Raw genomic sequence first — 15,352 nt, 5'->3', positions numbered from 1 at the left:
CTTTATATATTTTTTTCAATTATTGTTCGTTATTGAATCAAGTGATCAAATAAGGTTTTTATTTGGATGAAAGATCGGTCTTTTTCCAAAGATTATGTTTTATGGCGCAACAACCCAGAAATGACCGAACGTGAAGGTTCTCCCACTTCAATCTTTTTATATAATTATTTGTTCATAGAAGATAATTCAAAAGGCTTTTCAAATCATGCGTATAATTATTCTCCTTTTCTTGTTAATCAAAGCTAAATGGTACTTTGTTGAGATCTTAAAATTGAAAAAGGTAGAGTTTAGAAAAATATATTTAAAAATAAAAAACGATTATGTAATCGGTATCTAAGCTCTATATTTAAGGTTATAACACACTTTTAGTGATTAAATATATGAGCCGCGCCATGGGAAAACCAACATAGTGGGTTTGCGACCAGCATGGATCCAGACCAGCCTGCGCATCCGCGCAGTCTGGTCAGGATCCATGCTGTTCGCTAATGGTTTCTCTAATTGCAATAGGCTTTGAAAGCGAACAGCATGGATCCTGACCAGTCTGGTCTGTATCCATGCTGGTCGCGAACCCACTATGTTGGTTTTCTCATAGCGCGGCTCATATATTAATTTTTGCTGAAATTCTGATATTTGTCTGTCAGACTTTCAAATTTGCCAACGTTTGTTTGGTTTAAGGTCTCACCGACACAATTATCGATTATAGGTCATACGGACTTGACTGAGACTTTCCAGCTTTGATGGCGGGGGTGAGGGGGGGGGGGGGGGGACCCAGGCGCCCCTCCGTGCATTATTTCATCACGAGCGGGCACCTGGGTAGAACTGTCAATGTGTATCAGTAACAATAAATAACCTATAAAATAAAAAAATGACACTTATAGTCATGAAAACAGCATTAATATCTGTTGGTATACTATTGCTTATCGGAATATAGTATTTACCTCTGTGTCCTACTATGACATAATATTTACGCCGCGCCTAAACGGCAGCTGTCGGGAAATTTAATGTTTTCCAAATAGACACAGCTTGCGGAATATCGAAGTCTGAGTCAAGATTTCAAATTCCAAACAACAATCCTTTGATGTGATTAACATCCACGTTCAATAGCAAAGATGAATAATTCCTAGTAATTTGTAAACAACTAGAACATAAATCATACAAATAAATTGATAATTTAGTCTATCTCCGAGCATTGAATGCTAGACCTGCCCTGTTTCGACAATCGGTTGATTCCGTTCGATTACGTTTTCGCCATCTGTGCTTTCGGCATTATTCGGCTGTTACAGAAACCAGTCTTCTTATGGAATATCTAACGCCGAAATAACATTGGCGAGTGTTATTACGGGTTCTTAAAATGAGCCACGCCATGAGAAAACAAACATAGTGGGTTTGCGACCAGCATGGAACCACGCAGTCTGGTTAGGATCCATGTTGTTTGCTTTCAAAACCTATTGCCAATTAGAGAAACCGTTAGCGAACAGCAGGGATCATGACCAGACTGCGCGGATGCGCAGGCTGGTCTGGATCCATGCTGGTCGCAAAGCCACTATGTTGGTTTTCTCATGGCGTGGCTCAAATGTTGTTTATTCCATACCGTTATTATAAATATTTCCTTGTATACTTCTATAAAATAGTGTGTGCAATGTATACCATTGTAACTCTGACAAAAAGCCCAGATCTTGAGACTGATATGTGACATTGCTTTATTTATGTTTTTGGTGTAACTTTTATTTTGCTAGCAAATATAAAGACACATTCTGAACTGAATATTTGGACTTAGAAGGTGTCAGGTGTTTTACACATCCATCTGTTGTAGATCCTTTCCAAGTTCATGTTAGGAAGGGGGTTTTGCCGAGGAGAGTTGTCCGTCATTATACATAATTAGCAAGAAATAGGAACTGAAATCTTCTATTCATTATTGATTCACAGCAATAGGGCCGTAACCTCAGTGCAACTACGCCACTGGCAGGTGTCAGAACCTCTGTTTCATTTCAGTATGTGGTATAAACTAAAGAGCGCTTACTCAACTTTTCAGGTAGAAACGATGCATCAGTGTATTTTATCTGTAAGAAATAGGGACTGTCTATGAAAAGTTCTTCTGATGACAAATTGTTTGATGACTGTCTGTTTCTCACCAGGAATAAGGTGTTTATTGTTATTGATGGCACAGCAAAAACAGGTTACATAAAGACCAAGGCAAACACGTACTTACATGATTTACAATTTTATTTCCATCAGTTGACAAAACAATAAATTAATGAAATAAATACAAATGACTAGACTTTGGGAGATCAAAATATAATACATATACATGTTTTTATTACCCAACACACGCAAACACCAGTTTCTTCAGGTGATAAGACAATACCCTTTAATTTAAGTGTGTTGTAACAAAATTTGTAATCTTGTGAACAGTACAAAACTTCAAAATTTCCTTCGCATAGTATTTTCCGTAGCTCTTGGTGAAAACACAATTTTCTATATCCTGCAAATAGATTTCTAATTTGGTAAAAGTAGTACAAGATATGTGAGTTTGCAACATGTTTCTCTTGTTTCAGCGATTTACATTGCTGGCCCGGACCGTATGGCCCCGGAGAAGCAGTATACATCGCATATCCTGAGTTACATGTTACAGTGGTATACTCTTTGTTTAGGATAATCTAAACCCTATGCAATCTACAAAGGCAGTATGCGTTCAGAACTAGGTGATATGACATCTTATATAAATCGTCACTTCAGCCAAAAAAGAGTATAAATGCTTTTAAGTTATCCTCCTTTTGCGCTGATGTGACGAAAAGAGTTATTGCACTATTGAACATTTAAACATATTTTAATCTTTAAGTACATCTGATAAATAAATGACACATTTTATGCATATATACTGCGAGAAAAGTCAAATTGTCTTTTTACGTTACAATACCTTTTTCCAACATTGATTCACTATGTATCATTACATAATCATACTGTATTTCATTTATACATCACTTACAACTCGTTAAACAATTCATTTTTATACAGATGTTTGCCATAGAGTGTTATGTACACACAATAATAAATATAGTTACTCATATGATATTGTCATGAACATAAGTTACACTGTTAGCTCATTTCATGATTTAGCACCGTGTCCGCTCAGAAACGTACCTTGGACGGAAATTAGTTAATGTTCTGCTACTTATTGCACATGTTCTTAAAACTTCAGACTACGAAGTCATCACGCTACAATTCTGTGACTTTTTGCGCTGAAGCATCCAAGGAATAAATTGGAAAATCCTAGTTTACTTTTCCTTTGCTTTCTTGTAGGCAGTTCTATTGCATATTTATCCAGAGCGCGTTTAATCAGATCTGAATCAGTGTTTTTTCCGTATTCACCAAGCCTTTCTGTGAAAGTCTTTTCAGGCTGACTGCTACTTTCACTTGAACACACTTCAGTGCCATTGGTAACTTTATTTGGGACGGACAGACTCTTTTTTACGTCTTTATGATGTGTACACACTTTCTTATCCTCTGTTTTCTTTTGCGAAACGCTCTCTGGTACAGCGTTAAAGTGGAAGAAATATTCTTCCGGGCATCGCCAGTTAAGGTCCAACTGCTGAATGCTCAAGAAGTTGTCCAAATGATGAAGGTAAGTGTTGTGGTGAAGCTTTGGCTGAATTAATACCTGTCCAAGATTTGTAAAGAAGACGTCAAACATCCGTTCATCAGGCTCATTCGTTCTTGGAATAGACGGGTTGTACTAAAATAAGAGGAAGAAACAATTAAATGAGAAATAAAAACAACTAAATGAGAGAAAGAAACTATTGTTTAACCGACATATATAAACATGCACTTTTGCGTAATACTTTTAAAATATATTTTTCTAATTGTGTTATTAATTTGGTTAATGTCTAATTAGGGATTCTAGCTTAAGTTATATCACATCTCCACACATTCTATTACAGTTTTACATAGAAACGTACGAGACTATAATAATACAAAGTACTCACATTTAACTCCAAGTCTCCATTCATTGACGTTGTTATGTAAAAGTCCTGATCGCAGTCCAGTGCGAAGACAACAGTTTCCACACGGCCGTTAGGTACTGTCTTTGTTTCCAAGACCTTCTTGCGAAATACACCTGAAAGAATAAATAGTACTCATCTTGAGCATGTGTATTCTATTTCGAATTATTCAACTTATTTGTTGATATAGTATATTTTTAAATACTAACTTTGTTTTGGCTTACTTAATTAATTTTCATTATTTTCATTGTAAAGAAATCTTAAAACTTATTTCAGTATGAAAAGTAAAGTCACTAGATTTGGTTTTTAATGACAACTTACAAGTCAGATCGGCCTTTGACTCTTCACGTAGAGCAATAGTGTAGTAAAATCGTTCCACGGAGAGGCATAGGGCGTCACCAGTAACTATGGTAACCCGTTCTCCTGGATAGTCGGTGAAATTCCGTCGCTGTCCCGTGCTTTCGTTGCTTGGAACTGGGGATGGGAACTGGAATACAAACTTGTCCTCCTCAATCTAGAAAGAACGAATAAACAAATTAAATTTACAAGTTCGTATGAGAGAAATTATAGAAACGAAACAGCTAATAAGCGAAAAGTCATCCAAAATCAACCATCTATGACTTGTTGTTAGAGTGTGTAAGCATAAACATTTTGTTTCTCTATTATCTTTATCTTCTTTAATTATCTTTTCTTGTAGAAGATAAAGCTAGCATTTAAACGTTTGTTGATTTACCTATGTTGTATACTATATCATAACAATAAAGAAGTGTCGTTTGAAAATGGGAAACCTTTTACAAGTCATATCAGTAACATTGAATACGATATGAGTATAATACGGTCGTAAATTGCATGTACCTAGTAACAGGGATTCCAAGTTATTAGACGGCCGTACACATGTAAGTAGACGGAAACCGATTAAATATGGAATTTTAACTGCAGTAGATAATTAACCAATTAGCCTTGAGATCTTTGAATTAACATGCAAAAAAATGTAAACAGAAATAACATTTGTTCCCCAAGTGCGTTTGCCCAATCTTAAACAAGTCAAACTTTGCTGCATTTACATAGTAATTTACGTTATATGTTTAAACACCTACATAAATCTTAATAAACACCTACCTCTTTCTTACACTCTGCACAAGTCACTTCAGATCCCTCCTGAGGGTCATTTATCCATCTCTTTTCTGCTCTCTTCTCTGCTAATTCCTTATTCTTTCCATTCTTCGGCTTCGACACAAGTGCAACTGAGCTCAAAAGCATTGTTATTTTTGCTTAAGATAAATCAATTTACCGTTATATTTACTTATTTTATTATTTATTAGTATTATTATTCCAATACTATAGAAATATTTCCTCTTCGCATGAAAACATCAAACGAGGTATATAATAAACGTGAGGGTTTAAATGGTTATATACTACCAGTCCTTAGTATATGCCCACATTTCTTATGATTGACGTATTGATTCAGTTGTATTTCTTTTGCTAAGCCCCTCCCACATTTGTACAACATTTTACATACCTGTATATGGATTTACCCACACTATTTCCATAACTGTTAAATGGTAGATAGTACTTCATTTTAACATTGTTGAAAGATAGCGAAGATATTTATATATTGACTAAACTGTTGATCTCCTTAAAACGCATATTATGTTATGTAAAACGGTTACAAAAGCAAGCGCTTTTTGTCATTAAGGAGACATATGTTTTTAAATATTATTGTTGGATATTAAACTGCGATAACTTAATCCTTGCTTTTAAAACCTACCTAGTCATGGTGATATCTCATATCAGACGTTTAACGTCAATTTCTACATTAAAATAGACTGTAAACATATTCTTTGAGACAGATAATTAAGCAATATATACTGCACTGAGCTATGCTCTAATCAAGATTTACCATTTCATAATCTACAAATGAGCCGTGGCATGAGAAAACCAACATAGTGGGTATGCGACCAGCATGGGTCCAGACCAGCCTGCGCATCCGCGCAGTCTGGTCAGGATCCATGCTGTTCGCTAATAGTTTCTCCAATTCCAATAGGCTTTAAAAGCGAACAGCATGGAGCCTGACCAGACTGCGCGGATGCGCAGGCTGGTCTGGATCCATGCTGGTCGCACACCCACTATGTTGGTTTTCCCATGGCACGGCTCAAATGAATTCCCGCAATGAACGGTGCTCCCTTCAGACAATTGTTCAACTTTTGTGGTTCCAAAAGGCAGTAAGTCCGCCAGTTTTAATAACAGAAATACATAGGTTTTAACTGCATCTTACGATTGGAATTTACTTAATAAAACAAGCACATATTATATAAACTTGTTATTAAGATTGTATTTATAATGATATGCTGAGCATGAAGAAATTGAACTATTGCACTCGTAGAGACACAAACAGATGAATTTATTAACAAGTTTAGCCAATCTCATCAGTAAAATGGCCAGTTTAGTTAAGTTTAAAACTTTAAATGAGCCGTGCCATGAGAAAACCAACATAGTGGCTTTGCGACCAGCATGGATCCAGACCAGCCTGCGCATCCGCGCAGTCTGGTCAGGATCCATGCTGTTCGCTTTCAAAGCCTATTGCAATTAGAGAAACTGTTAGCGAACAGCATAGATCCTGACCAGACTGCGCGGATGCGCAGGCTGGTCTGGATCCATGCTGGTCGCAAAGCCACTATGTTGGTTTTCCCATGGCACGGCTCAAATGTATCTTTATACAATGGTGAAACGAAGTATGACTACCTTTATCTAAAAAAGTTTTTTTTTTCTGTCCCTTTAATAAAGGTTATTGTATGTGTGTTAAAAACAATCCACTTCTATTCTAACACTGGGGTAATATCTAAGCGTTCCATCTATAATTAGTATCACCGGATTAACCGTTAAAAACACACACTGTTAAAATATTTGGATTGCAATGTCATATTAGACGGATGAACTTTGGCGGTAATTTTCACTGATCCTTCCCCTATGTATTAAAAGCAGGAATGAAATTCCTAGAGAATTAAAATGCCGCCTTTAATGTTAATTCCTTGTTATAAAGCATTTAATCTGCGCAAGAATCACGTACTTTTATCTAATTAAAGAATGTGCCAACGCTGAAGAAGTTGACTTTGGGATCATTGAGTCCATGAAGCTGGTGCCACGGGCTTGGTGCTATCACACATTCCATTACCGCTATTGAACAGGCTTAATCAAACCGAGTTCACACTAGTTCTACCATATTTTATTGCTAATTCAGAATTTGCATACCTGCAATTATACAGATATATGAGCAAAAGGGTCAAGACAGTACGGGATCCTATTAAACTGATGTTGATCGTCCGTCGGGAGCAAGTTCTTACAACATCAGATGACGGCCCTTCCGAACAGCCCGCTATAATTTTGCTTCATTTCGTTCTTAGCATGCATTCAAATGATTTATAGGTAATTTGGATTGTTTTGAGAATATCTAGGCTGCCGCAAAAGTTCACCTTGTACTTGGATTCAGTTTTGTCATAGATTCTCGTCCTTTAGGATCATGAAGTAGTATGACAGAATACCACTTAAGCCTTGAAAGCATCATTCATGACATCTGATTGTTAGACTTAGTCAAAGCTGGCTGGTGTTAAGTTCTAAGCGTCATAGCCACTTTCTTTTAGATTTTATTTATAAAGCACCGGGGACTACTGCGCTGTCTTTATTTGAGCCGCACCATGAGAAAACCAACATAGTGCATTTGCGACTAACATGGATCCAGCACCCGCGCAGTCTGTTCAGGATCCATGCTGTTCGCTTTGGTCTGGATCCGTGCAGGTCGCAAATGCACTTTGTTGGTTTTCTCATGGTGCGGCTTATTTGTAGACTGCTTAGTAGAATTTTTTTAATGAAAATTTATTTTATGTGGTCAGTTAAATTTTCCCGTTATTCTTATCAATATTTTTAATGCCATGAGTTGATTTTAAGCAAATTACAAATATATTGCCCATAAAGTGTGTACCCATTTTCTATAAATTCATTGATATTTTCTGAACAAAGGTCTTCATCTCATGCAGCTACATCTCTTTCAAATAAATAGGAGTGGATTCATGAAACTCACGTTCTTAAATAACACGATCTGAAAATTGCTTTAGTAATTGTCGACTATTTTAAAATATACAATGTGAAAATGTTTAATTTTCAATTTTATAATATACACTTGAATGCTTAACACCTAGGATTTTTAAGTTATTCAAATTTCGCTATTTCATTATGTTATTATACCCCGCAATTGACCTTATAACAAAAAGCACTGGGTGTTAACTGGATTAAAATATTTTTAAGGATAAAAACCTGTCTGTAAAACCGATTAAATGCGCGTGTATGCACGGAATTTAGGTAAGTGTACATGTTAGTATAGTAACATTATAAACAAGACTATTAGCTGAACCGGGTGACATTAGCACTTTCTGTACTGTTGTCCGACACTGCCCCATGGGATGTTACAGAATTATTACGAAACCAGTGGTTTAAGCTCGTTCTCGTGCAACATTATAATATGAGCCGCGCCATGAGAAAACCAACATAGTGGCTTTGCGACCAGCATGGATCCAGACCAGCCTCAGGATCCATGCTGTTCGCTTTCAAAGACTATTGTAATTAGAGAAACCATTAGCGAACAGCATGGATCCTGACCAGACTGCGCGGATGCGCAGGCTGGTCTTGATCCATGCTGGTCGCAAACCCACTATGTTGGTTTTCCCATGGCACGGCTCAGTTATTCTTTTTTTAAGGTTTTGAACCGAAATCCCGTGGCCGTTTTATAGGAGTTTTTTTTATATCATTCTGTTCTTTTTTGTAACTTTTCTAGTTAGTCACATTAACATTTTCAAGTCGTAGTAGAGAGGGCGATCAATTCAAGCTACTTTACACTATAAGCAATACAATTTTTAATTACATGTACATTTGTATATGATTTGAAATCTATTATATCAGACTATTGTAAAGATTGCTGCAGTATTAGCTTTACTCTCTGTTTGTATGTTCTTTCACTATAAATAAAATGAAACGCACTTCAGAATGTTAATAAGGGGATCTGAGTCATGCAACAATTGTACCATTTAAACTGGCATGTAGCACTTTACAAAAAATTTATTCGCTTAAAATCTTTTTGTGTGTCCATCACCTCATTTTTAAATAGTATGTAGGGGCAATTGGAATTGCCCTTGTCAGTCCGTCCGTCCGTCCGTCCGACCAAAAGTATGCAAAAAGGACTTACAAGTTTATGTCGCACGTATCTCAAAAGTATTAAACTGTATTGTTAGGGAAATGTTATACAGTATGTGCGCCTGGTGGTCTGTTTGGACTTTCACTGGACAAGACCAGAGGTTGGTTCTACACTTGGTGAAAAATACACATAAAGTGCTTAAAAATATTGTAAATATCTTAAATACTTCACCTAAAGTCATAAGACAAGAAGTGTAGAACTGGAGAGGCGACACCTGTGTCCTATGGACATAAATTTAGTCCGTTATTCCGACCGCAGGCCGGTATTGATTCCATCTTTACTTCCTGTTTATATCTGAGGTGAAGGCCATTGAATAGCTGGTTAAAACCGTATATTTTGATTGGTGGATGAAAAAAATCGACAGGTTTCCGAATGGAATAGATAATATTTTCTTAAGGGACGTGCAGGTGCTTTGAGCCGTATTTTTAGACAGTTTCCCCTGCGGTAGAGTTCGACTCTGCCACTCTGATACGATTTACACTCAACTCGTTCCTTAGTCAACTCGTCCCCCAGTCAACTCATCCCCATCTTGGTCATTTCGTACCCTGCGACGATTTCAAAAATTGTCATTTCGCCCCCCCCCCCCCTACCCCTAAACTTACACTTTTCTGAAAATGTTTTTTTTTTAATTTCTAAACACTATTATACAACTAAAAACGTCATAGAACTTATGACTATAACAGTTATTAAAACTTCTTTTAGAACTGAAGGAGTTTCGTCTTTTGTTTGGACATTATACCTGTACATTTGTATATGAAATCACGTTGAATCTGTTACAGATCAAGATAGGTGAACTGGTAGGCTTGCTAACAATATTTTTTTTAAATGTAGCTGTTAATTGCTATTCGAAACTGCTAATTTGCTATAAAGGAATTTGCGTATGTGGGAATTAGCCGAAACATGACTCGATAATAGTCTTAGAATAGTTAGAACAAGTTTTAAAAAAAATAAATTCTTAGTACAAAATTTAAGCCTTTTTGAAGCCTCAAAGAACTGTGTGTTCACATGTATATCAATAACTTCAAAACAAGATATCAGTATGTATAAGCTTGAAAATCATTAATATGAAGTCGAAATCCGGACTCGATTCCGTACATATCTATGGTCAAAAGGACTCGGTTCCGTACATATTTTGTGAAACCTATCATTGACGCGGTCAGACCGAGCCTACTATAAGTTTGCTCAGTTTCAGACTATGCTCTAAACAATCTTTCATACAGATTCGATGAACCTTCAAACCTGTCTTAAACTGCTATGCGGCGCACTTAAAAAGTTACGACGTACTGACTGTTGTTTCTTGTCCTTAGGTATCAGGGAGTTCTTACAGCCTCGTTACCGCCTGAACAGTAACCCTGAGACAAACATTTCATTCCACACCTTCAACCAGTAAAAGATTGTTAAACGTACTGCACACTTATCTAATGACATTGTGGGTAGTGGTGGACAAAAAAATGGAATGCGCAAATGATCAAATATGGAAACAAATATTGAATTAATATGCACGTTCTTTGCAATCAGTGCTTAAAGGGTAACATAGAACTATTTTATAAAGGTCATAATGTATTCGTTTTTGCTACAAGAGACCTAATGGATCCTGATATACTGAACAAAGTAAGCTAACCCGCCATATGTTATTTTGACATTATCTTAAAAACATTTCAAAGTATTTTATTGAAATTTAGCATACTTTAAGAACATTTTGTCGCTGGTAACATTTCAAATTTACAGCAAGATCAGACAATGACATATAAATTTATTGTATTTATGACTACATTTCCATTTTAGGAAAGTCACAAAAATACATTATTTTAAAAATTTACAAACATGCGGTAGACGTTATGAGGGAAGAAAATAACACAAAACAAGAGGGTCATGATGACCCTGGATCGCTCACCAGAGTAATATGTTTCAAATGTCAAACTGATGATTTTCAGAAATTTTTTGGAAAATTTTCCAATGTACAATCAAGTAACCCCTGGGGCGGGGCCAATTTTACCCCGGGGGTCATGATTTGAATAAAGTTTGTAGAAGTCGACTAGGCAATATTACACATCGAATATCTAAGATCTAGGCCTTCTGGTTTATTTTAAGCAAATTTATGAAGATTTCCCAATGTACAATAAAGTAAACCCTGGGGCTGGGTCAATTTGACCCTGGGGGGTCAAGATTTGAACAAATTTTGTAGAGGTCCACTAGGCAATGCTACATGTCGAATATCTAAGCTCTAGGCCTTCTGGTTTATTTTTAGAAAATATTGAAGATTTTGTTATGTACAATCAAGTAACCCCATGGGGCGGGGCCAATTTGACCCTGGGGGTCATGATTTGAAGAAATTTTGTAGAGATCCACTAGGCAATGCTACATGTCAAATATCTAAGACCTAGGCCTTTTGGTTTATTTTTAGAAATTTTTTGAAGATTTTCCTATGTAAAATCAAGTGACCCCTGGGGCGGGGTCAATTTTGACCCTGGGGTCATGATTTGAATAAATGTTGTAGAGGTCCACTAGGCAATGCTACATGTGAAATATCTAAGCTCTAGGCCTTCTGGTTTATTTTAAGAAAATTTTTGAAGATTTTCATATGTAAAATCAAGCGACCCCTAGGGCGGGGTCAATTTTGACCCCGGGGGTCATGATTTGAACAACTTTAGTAGAGGTCCACTAGGCAATGCTACATGTCAAATATCTAAGCTCTTGGGCTTCTGCTTTTTGAGAAGAAGATTTTTTAAGGTTTTCCTATGTAAAATCAAGTGACCCTGGGGCGGGGTCAATTTTGACCCCGGGGGTCTGATCTGAACAAATTTTGTAGAGGTCCACTAGGCAATGCTACATGTGAAATATCTAAGACCTAGGCCTTCTGCTTTATTTTTAGAAATTTTTTGAAGATTTTCCTATGTAAAATCAAGTGACCCCTGGGGCGGGGTCAATTTTGACCCCGGGGTCATGATTTGAACAACTTTAGTAGAGGTCCATTAGGCAATGCTACATGTCAAATATCTAAGGTCTAGGGCTTCTGGTTTTCGAGAAGAAGATTTTTTAAGATTTTTCTATGTAAAATCAAGTGACCCCTGGGGCGGAGTCAATTTTGACCCCGGGGTCATGATTTGAACAAACTTGGTAGAGGTCCACTAGGCAATGCTTCACACCAAATATCTAAGCTCTAGGACTTCTGGTTTTTGAGAAGAAGATTTTTAAAGTTTTTTCTTTCGGTTGCCATGGCAACCAGAGTTCTGCATGGAATTCAATTCTTTGAACAATTTTTAGAGAAGACCATCCAAGGAACATCCCTGTGAAGTTTCATCAAAATTGGCCTGTTGGTTTAGGAGGAGATGTTGTTTAAAGGAAAGTGTGGACGGACGGACGGACGACGGACGGACGGACGGACAGACGGACGGACGCCGGACGGTGAGCGATCACAATAGCTCACCCTGAGCACTTTGTGCTCTGGTGAGCTAAAAACAAACTATAACGTTTTTGTCATACACTTTCGACAAAGAGCATCTAATATATGTGTGCTATTTTACCATTTTCTTGTAAAAATCAAAATCTAAGGTTCTGCATTATTATTTGTAAATGGTATTTAACCGTTTTCTAAAAACACACACACACACACACACACTTGATTAGTATTTCTTTTTACTTTAAAAAATGGTGCGTATAAGTGAAATAAATAGTATTATATCTATATTTGGTATTTAGAAATTTTATTAACAATATATGATTTAAATGTACGTTTACTTTCAAAAGGATATGGACAAAAGTGCAAACGGTTGGTTAGCTGTCTTTATGAAAGCAACCGATACGAAAGCCCTGAAATATTACTTGGTTTATACTTTCTCTTAAATTGTATAGTAACCATGTTTCTTCCATAGTTACCAGGAAGCGAGATATTACTTATTTATTGACATATCACCTTTTAATTACTATTAACTGCACTGAAAGTGTTAATGTTCGGACAAAGGTAAGTTGAAATAATAGGTAGGACAAAGTGATAACAGGGGATGGATACCTATTCCATTTCGGACTTTCTTCCCTGCACGTTGACAAAAGTCCAAATGGCATAATGTTTTATAAGAGGTATTCTCTCCAAATAACTACACAATCTTTCCAACACAATTGTTCTACAATGTCTTGCTTCCAGACTTAAAACGTCAAGTAAAACGAACACAGTTACATGATTCAATACATGTGCATAGATTCTTGTTTTGGTTTACCCGGCTGAAAGACGATCTGACATACAGGAGAGCTGATATCATGAAATCTTTCTAATTAAAAAGATCGCCTATTAATTCTCTGGGTGGGATTAACAAGATTACTGAAATAGTTGAATACAATTAAAGCAGGTGGCCCAAATAAATACATTTTATTTCTTAATACCATATGTAAGAACTTAAAAGATGACCCTAGTATCAGCGTATTCAACCCTTGGCAAGTATTTATCAACATTGTTCGTGTAAAGCAATCAGAATTTAGTTTCATCCAATTAAAAGTGACAATAACTAAAATATCTTCGTTAGGATGGGTAATATAATAACTAAAAGTGTATTTCGAGAAAGATAATGACTATAGAGTATTCAAGAACTGAGAAACGTTCATAGCTCTTGTTGTAAAGACGAAACAGTGTTTTTAACGATTCGAGATAGTCTCTGGGCGCATTTTATTTGAGCTATTTAACGCTGTAATTCCACACAACCAGTCGATGATATAGTATCGAAAGAAAGCATACAATTCAAACTCACTGATTGGCAATTAAAGGAGTTTAAAATATTGATATAATAAAGAATGTTATTCTGATGTTTTCAGCGAACATAATTATGTACATGTATTTTACTTTAATATTCAATAAATTACATATACAGTAAATTAGTTCGATCGGACGTGTATTTTTATAACAGCAGCATGCATGTATGCATTCTTTCATCGTGATGTTCTCGTACAACAAACGCTGTCTGCGGGCAAACCGTCTTGTATAGATGTACATAACATTTTTTTAAAAAAATCGCAAAAAATCCACGAAGAATAATACAAATGAAAGGAAATAAAACAATCAGTGATGAACGCAAGTCAGTTGTTTTCATTCGAGTTTGAAAGAAACTGGGTGCGTTAATGTACTGAATATACCCAATGCAATTTATAGTCGTACCAAAACTATCAAAATGTACAAAATTGCTTGTCATTACATAAATGTCGATATCCAATAAACATACTTCTTTATTTGGTTTATGAATTTATATTCATTTTCGAGCTTGTAGCCTTAAACATCCGAATAATTTACAAGAGATTAATTGAACGATCATCTTTCTACATTTTTTAATAAATGGCATTCTCATCAAAATTAAACGGCATTGCGACGATATGATTTAACAGTCGAAATGACAACCATAGATAACGTCGATGATTTTGACATTTGCTCTCCAAATATGTTTGGGGGTGTTTATTTTGTCGCATTCCAACCGAGCTACCAAAATGTTCACTGTGCACGCGAATGCAAGGTTAAATGGTATAAATGTTTGAATAGTTAAAAATATTATTTCAAAACAAGACGTTATGCTTTGAAAGCGTGAAGGTATGCAGACGAGATGATATGATCGGAAATTAAAGGCATTTTATTGTCAATGGCAGTTATTCAATGGGAAGATTTTATAGGAGATGATATCTGATTATGATTGTTTTACCGCAAATCTAGACAATTAAATGATATAAAAGCGCTCTAAAATGCACTATAACATGTCCTTTAGATTTGTTTCCAAATACTTGTATAGGTGACATATTTTCAGGCATATTAGAATATAATTGGCACCGTTCTATAATTGCGAAGATAAAGGGGAGAATTACAAGAATGTTTTTACATTTATATGTCCTTGCTTTTTCTTTGTATACAAATCATGTAAAAATGGATCGAACGAAAGATAAAGAAAGAATGTCAACCGATACTATCTTCCTTTAGTACACGTGCCGTGTATTACTTGGGAAACCTAATGACTGATATGCTATTTCGGAGGGTGCTATCATTATGTTGAATTATGCCAAAACTGGAATTAAATTTTAGACTTGAATGCTATTTTAGGAGGATGTCATGAGTTTAGTTAATACCACACAATATATATAAAAA

At 36.0% G+C, this 15,352-nt stretch overlaps 1 protein-coding gene across 1 annotated transcript; it reads right to left on the bottom strand.

Annotated features, from left to right (window-relative positions):
• Nucleotides 1-2,205: 2,205 nt before the first annotated feature.
• LOC123554332 (uncharacterized) lies at nt 2,206-5,390 on the bottom strand. Its single transcript, XM_045344409.2, has 4 exons — nt 5,118-5,390; nt 4,320-4,512; nt 3,984-4,114; nt 2,206-3,733 (listed from the first exon to the last, which is right to left on the bottom strand). The coding sequence occupies exons 1-4, from the start codon at nt 5,256-5,258 to the stop codon at nt 3,212-3,214; spliced, it is 987 nt and encodes a 328-aa protein (XP_045200344.2). The 5' UTR covers nt 5,259-5,390; the 3' UTR covers nt 2,206-3,211.
• Between the last annotated feature and the right edge of the window lie 9,962 nt (nt 5,391-15,352).

This window comes from Mercenaria mercenaria, chromosome 7, assembly GCF_021730395.1.
Source record: "Mercenaria mercenaria strain notata chromosome 7, MADL_Memer_1, whole genome shotgun sequence".
Classification (NCBI taxonomy): Eukaryota; Metazoa; Mollusca; class Bivalvia; order Venerida; family Veneridae; genus Mercenaria; species Mercenaria mercenaria.
The sequence above is the reverse complement of the archived record's forward strand: the minus strand, read 5'-3'. Positions and strand labels throughout refer to the sequence as shown.